Consider the following 6,685-nt stretch of genomic DNA (forward strand, 5'->3'; position numbering starts at 1 on the left):
GCGGCTGCGGCGCATGCGTAGTCCGGCGCCCTTCGCCATGTCCTCTACGCGCCTGTCTCAGGCCCTCGGCGCCGCGCATGCGCCCGGTGGTGCCCGGCTGCGCCGCCATGTCGGGGGCACTGAGGAAGGTGAGGGGGCGCTGAGGGGTCCCGTCCCGTCCCGTCCCGTCCCGTCCCGTCCCGACGGGGGACTGTCCCCTGGCCCTGCCCTGCTGGGTCCTGGAGAGGGAGCGGCGGTGAGGGAGCGATGGGGTGAGGAGGGCGCTGAGGGGAGTGCGGGGCCGGGGTCCCCTCCCCGGAGGTGTCCGGCGGCGGGCCTGGTGTGGGGACGGGGACGGGACCCGGTCAGGAATAGCGTTAGGGACGGCTGCGGTGTGCGGGCCTCGGGATGCTGCCCGAGCCCTGGGTGCCAGAGGTGAGCCACCGGCAGCTCAATTTGGCGCTGTAGGTCTGTGGAAGGAAATGCGTCTGGTGGGAGATAGCGGTTAGTGTCACAGGAAGGTCTGAGTTAGGTGTGCAGGGAGACAGCGAAATAAATAACATAGAAGTAGCTGCGTTATTACAATAAATGTTTTTCTGTTCTCTCTGCAGACCACTGGGCTCGTAGGATTGGCTGTAGCTGAAAATCCTCATGAGGTATGTTGTGGCTTGGCATTTAATGCAAACTGTCAGTGAGTGCAAAGTCTTTTTTTGTTATGTATTCATGTTTGTTGTATACCTTCAAGCAGTACCAACTTAATGGTGGATTACAAAAACCTTCTAATTCTGTAGGGAAATCTTACCCTATAGAGGCTACCAGTTTGGTGCAAAGTAGGATCAGGGCCTATGATCATAGAATGGCTTAGGTTGGGTCTTGTGGATTAGCTCTCCACAAGGCCGGGTTGGCCAAGGCATCATCTAACCTGACCTTGCACGGCTGTGTGAAAATCATAGAATGGTTTGGGTTGGAACGGACCTTAAAGATAACCTAGTTCCAACCCCCCTGCCATGGGCGGGGATGGCAGTCACAAGATCAGGTTGGCTGTGGACTTGTCCAACCTGGCCTTTAATGCTTCCAGGGATGGGGCATCCACAACTTCTCTGGGCAGCCTGTTCCAGTGCCTCACCACCCTTTGAGGGAAGAATCTTTTATTTTATAACCATTCCCCCTTTGTCCTATCACTATCTGCCTGAATAAAAAGTTGGTCTTCTTTCGTAAGCTCCCTTTAATTATTGAAAGTCCACAATGAGGTCTCCCCAGAGCTGCCTTCTTCAGGCTGAACATCCCCACCTCTTTCAGCCTTCCTTCACAGGACAGCTGGTTCAGCCCTCTGATCATCTTTGTGGCCCTTCTCTGGACCCGCTCTAACAGATCCACATCCTGCTTGTGCTGGGGGTCCCAGACCTGATGCAGCACTCCAGGTGGGGTCTCACAAGGGCAGAGCAGAGGGGGACAATCACCTCCCTCCCCTGTTGGCCCCACCTCTTTTGATGCAGCCAAGGATGCAGTTGCCCTTCTGGGCAAGATGCTGTTGAGACTGGAATACTTCAGTGGTTCTTGGAAGCTTGGTACTTTATTTTTACCTCCTCAGGGTCAGTAATGAAAGTATGCCACATCTTGTTTTCTTAATCAGGAGGTATGAGCTTTGAAAGGACTTGAGTAATTCTTAAATCTCTTTGTGCTTTGAAATTTCCTGCTATGCAACAATTCTGTTTCAGAAAATGCTTGTGCCACCAATATTTAGGAATAATGTCTTAAAGAACCATTGTGACAAACGATATTGTTTGGTGCAAACGATTCTAGTTCAGTCTACAACTTTGTAAAGCACCTTTTGGTTGGACTTCATTAAATTATGTTTCTTTCAGGGATTTTAGGTCCAGAGCAAATAAATCAATAATGCTTTAGATAACTTATAGATACTGTGCCAGTCCTCATGTCATTTTCTGTTTCCTTCTTTGTGTTTATGTCTGCAGTATTCCACTGTTGTTCCTACAGTGCATCTGTTCCCCTTAGGTTAGACAGTTACCCTGTCAACATAACAAAAGCTTAATTTCTTCATCATCCTAATATGTCCTTTATTGCTGCATTTAAATCCAGTAGTAGAAGTTTCAGGTTTTAGTTGAATCTGGATATGACTCAAAACTTTGTACCAGCATAAGGAGAGGTGAAAAAAAAAAAATCAAGTTATGCTGCAGTAGGTCCCAGGTAATTTTTCAGAACCCAATGGTTTAGTCATGAGCATATCTGATTTGTGAAAATTATGGTCATTAGAACTACAGCTTCTGTTGTTTCAATTTTGCATCAAATATACTTTAAATTGCAGCTTTGGTTGTATTTTTTTTTTTCAATGAATATGTGGTAACCTTTTGGTCCTGATAAATCCCAATCCCATTCAAGACAGAATGCTGTGGTTCAGATTTGGTTATTCTGTTAATCTAATTTCTAGACTGAATACTGTAACTATCTGTAGCACAAAAGAGTGCTAGCTAATGGTGGCTAGATAATTGGAGTTGCAGTTTCTAACCATATCTTTTGATCACTTCAGCGCCTGCGAATACTGTACGCTAAAATCCTTGGTGTTCTGCAAAACATTCCCAAAGATGCAGCGTATAGGAAATACACTGAGCAGATTGTAAATCAGCGGCTTAATCTGGTGCAAACAGTAAGTACTGTTTCACTTTCACAAGTGTCACATGTGAAAACATTTTTAGGATGAGAAAATGATTTTCAAAATGCCTGTGTTCCAGGAGTATAAATAACTTTTGGGTATCAATTAAGAAAAAAAAGTCTTGAGGTCTATTTTTGTTATTGGCTGGAATATTTTGATGGTACGTTAAAAATGATTGCTAATTTATCTTACTGATATTGTCTGAAAATTAGAAGAAAAATAGTTTTTTTTGAAGATTTTTTTTAAAACGGTAACTTCCACGCGTTTGCACAAAAAATGTCTTTGCTCTTACTGATGTTAGCACAACCTTTGCCTTTGACACATTAAAATATATTTTGGTACGTTAAACTATGCAACACAGGTAAAGTGTATGTAACTTGGTTGTTGGAAGGCTGCATATAATTCTTTCAAAATAAGATCAAAAATTTTTTTTGAACGTACATGCTACAGCCCTTTGCTGTTAACACTTTGGATGTCATTAAATAGTATTACACTTCAGTATTTATCATTGAGAGTTTCATCTTTTGTTTCCAGTTTAAAAAAAAATTCACACGCTTTTCTTAGATAATGTAAAGTGACAGAAGATAGCTAATTAGATAGTAATTTTGAGGTAGGCTAGAGTATCTGTTCAAATCAGCTTAAATTAGTGCTTTTGTAATGTATTTGTTCTTTCTGATTTTCAATAAAACTGAATATATATATATCTGAATACACAGGAAACTGATGTGCAGAAACTACAGGACAAACTGAATAGTGGTCAAATAGAAGAAGTCATTGTACAGGTAAAACAGGAAAATTTAAAATCGGGTACAAGTTGGAATAGTAGTTTTGAATGTTCCTTTGGCTGAGCTTCTGTTCAGAACTTGACACTTTTGTGTGTTTTTCTTTACTGTAAAACAAACAACAAAAAATAAATACATGGTGTATATATGTATTTTCAAAGAATCTGGCAATTAATTGTCATATAGATGATGGGATGACCATCTTAAAAATGAACACAATTACTCATGTTCACTGTATTATGCTTACATACATACCATACACACTTACATTGCTTCTTACAGAGTCTGAATCAGTGAAAAATAAAGAAGAGAGCTATACAGGGGGATAATTCAAATAGACTGGAAAATACCAGGGATGAAGTTATCATGAAGTAGTCATTGGGAATGACTAGGTGAACAGACTGAGTGTCCCACAGGGGGACTCAATACATTTAAAAAAATAAAGTTACTCAGTTCCTTTAACAAAAATAAAAAAAAAAATCACAGTTAAAATTTGAGGTAGTCCTTAACTGTGATAGGTAGTAATACATCACTGAGATGATGAATTGAAATAAAGGGAACTTAATATTCTATATAGATATAAAAAACTTTATATAGTCATAGAAAGGTTTGGGTTGGAAGGGAACCTAAAGCCCACCCAGTTCCAACCCCCCTGCCATGGGCTGGGACACCTGTCACTGGACCAGGTTGCCCAAAGCCCCATTGAGCCTGGCCTTGAACACTTCCAGGGATGGGGTATCCACAGCTTCTCTGGGTGACCTGTGCTAGTGCTGCACCCCTCCGAGTGAATAATTTCTTCCTGATACTTAATCTAAATACACCCTTTTTAAATTTACTTTGTCTTTCTTAATAGGCTGAAAATGAGCTTTCCCTGTCAAGAAAAATGTTACAGTGGAAACCATGGGAGCCTCTAGTTGAAGAACCTCCTTCTAACCAATGGAGATGGCCAATATAATATTCAAATGGTGTAACTTGAAATTCAAAAATGTTAAATGATAATCTATTGTTACTGACAGTTAACCTTTAAATTAAAATTACTTCATAAAAACATGTTTTGTCTTAATGTCTACTTATATTTAGCAATCTGAAGAGTGTTTCTAATTTCTTGCAAAAATGGCTTTAAGAAAATTTTGGTGCTTTACAAACTTCGTTTCATTTCTTTTCTGTTGTTGTTATCTGTATCTGTTGATATACAAATGCGTGTTGATGCCCAAATGTTATTTGAAATCAAAATCAAAGTTGTAGAAGAGTATGATCCTACCCTTCTCTCCCACTGTTGATTTTGTATTCTTGGTACTTTCTTAAAGCCAGTACCAGGGTCTCTATGGCCACAGGATTAGGAAACTGATGGAATACTAAAACTAGGCTTACCAAAAATAAATACTTTTTTAGTTTTCATCTAGATCACTGTCTTGAGCTGGCTGACTTCACTGGCCACATGAACAGTAATTCTGGGTCAGGGAAGTGCCAGAAGTCAGCCCTTAAGGTGACAACAGCTTACTTGATTAGCAGGTAGGTTACCATACTTAGCATAATATGCATGGCAGAAACTTTAGTACCACTCTTTATTTTTTATGTACATAACTTTCTTTTTATAAAGGTTTTGTATATAAATGTGTACTTTATGGATTTATGTGTATATTGATTCAGAACTGGAATATTGCTATTAATAATTAGGAAAAAAAGATTTTTCTTGACACATCTAGCTAGGTTCTTGAAAGCATTTAAATGGAAAGTGCATACCTGCAGCCTGAAATCTTGCCTAGAAATTTAAGCTTACAGGCCCTAACTAAAAATACCCAAATTGGATCTAAGAACACTGTGCAGGTTTGTCTTTATTCACATGTTTTCAGTACCTTTCCAGTGCCATTAACAAACTTGATGCAAGTACCAAGATAATAATACAGCTAGCTATTTGACAAAAATCTGCAGCTTGTTAAAGGTTGACAGTTCTGCTGTCCTAGATTAAATATTTTTTAATAGGTATCTTGTCTAGGATTATCAGTTTACCTGTGGCTTCATTATTAATGACTAATTACATCTCTTAGGTAATACTTCATACAATTAAGATGTTAGGGAGAACAGGTAGAAGAAAAGCCAATGGGTATAGCTAATGTAAGCTACATACAGCTCGTGTTGACTCTAGCAGTTATTTTTGCTGCATTATCAGTTGCTTTTTTCCCCACAGATTGTTACAATAATTACAGATTTTTTTTATTATTATTATTATTATTTTTTCCAAAATATTTTACTTCCTTGGCTTCCTTAAGTTTTTTCAGCCTTGGAAAAGTTACAGTCTGTTTTTTTCTGAGATAAAACCACTAGGTGGCATTCCAGAAGAAGACTTCTCTGAAGCTTGCAAACATTGCAAACTAAATTTCCACATGAGAAATACTAAAGATTATAAACCTGAATGAGAGTGAACCATGTCAGATGAGAAATAAAGGTAAGTAGTCTCAGGTAATAAGTATTAAACTAATGTGAGAAAGTGTGGGGGGAGGATGGGACGAAACACTAACACATTTTGGTTGGTAATATGTGTGGTAGGGTAGCAAAATACTGCAATCTTTTCAATTTCCTGAGGCAGTAGCTGAACTCTACTTCTAAAGTTGTATTGGCCATGTGTTTAAGTTGTCCTAAGAGTTCATTAATTGTTTTCTACTTTATGTTAGCAATGATTTTGCTGGTCTATAAATGTTTCTTTTGTGTCTCTCAAGATAATTTTCTGCATCTATCCAAAATACTGAATTAGTCTTCACAAATACTTTAATTTAGAAATCGATTAACTTGAGTCTTAAAAAGGTTCGACTGTCTAGGAATCACAGAGCAGGACTTTTCAGCTTTTTATCAAATTCTCTGTATGTCTTATGATTTATTTCCATTACTTTTATCATTGGTTAAGTTTCATTCCACAATTTTAGAAAGCAGAAATGAATCCCATCCATACTAGATAAATTTAGTAAATTAATAGTCTCCTGTAGTATCAGCATTAAATAGCAGTTATTGAAAACAAGGAAAGACAATGGTCTTTGTTTTGAGATGTATTGGTGTTGTGTAGTTCACTTCATCCTAGTTCAGGATACCTCTGCCAAGAAGAGAAAGTAATTCTTACCATGCTATTAGCTTTGTAACTATATACCTGATATTTAAATCCACACCGTAGCAACAAACAGTACACAGATATTTTACAGGCAAGAGAGAATCTATATTAGGAATACTATGTTGCAAGTAATTTATTTTAAGATGAAAATGCCAG

At 38.9% G+C, this 6,685-nt stretch overlaps 1 protein-coding gene across 1 annotated transcript; it reads left to right on the plus strand.

Moving 5' to 3' along the window:
* On the plus strand, positions 1-4,479 carry NDUFA5 (NADH:ubiquinone oxidoreductase subunit A5). The gene is made up of 5 exons (XM_035326906.1): positions 1-128; positions 591-635; positions 2,525-2,641; positions 3,364-3,429; positions 4,283-4,479. The coding sequence occupies exons 1-5, from the start codon at positions 78-80 to the stop codon at positions 4,382-4,384; spliced, it is 381 nt and encodes a 126-aa protein (XP_035182797.1). The 5' UTR covers positions 1-77; the 3' UTR covers positions 4,385-4,479.
* The last annotated feature ends 2,206 nt before the right edge of the window (positions 4,480-6,685 follow it).

The sequence above is a fragment of the Oxyura jamaicensis genome, chromosome 1, assembly GCF_011077185.1.
Source record: "Oxyura jamaicensis isolate SHBP4307 breed ruddy duck chromosome 1, BPBGC_Ojam_1.0, whole genome shotgun sequence".
Taxonomy (NCBI): Eukaryota; Metazoa; Chordata; class Aves; order Anseriformes; family Anatidae; genus Oxyura; species Oxyura jamaicensis.

Bases quoted from the DNA above. Each gene is read 5' to 3' on its own strand.
- NDUFA5 (XM_035326906.1), top strand. From the start codon at position 78: ATGCGCCCGGTGGTGCCCGGCTGCGCCGCCATGTCGGGGGCACTGAGG. The intron at 129-590 runs GTGAGGGGGCGC...TTCTCTCTGCAG, and splicing joins TGTCGGGGGCACTGAGGAAG to ACCACTGGGCTCGTAGGATT. The intron at 636-2,524 runs GTATGTTGTGGC...TGATCACTTCAG, and splicing joins TAGCTGAAAATCCTCATGAG to CGCCTGCGAATACTGTACGC.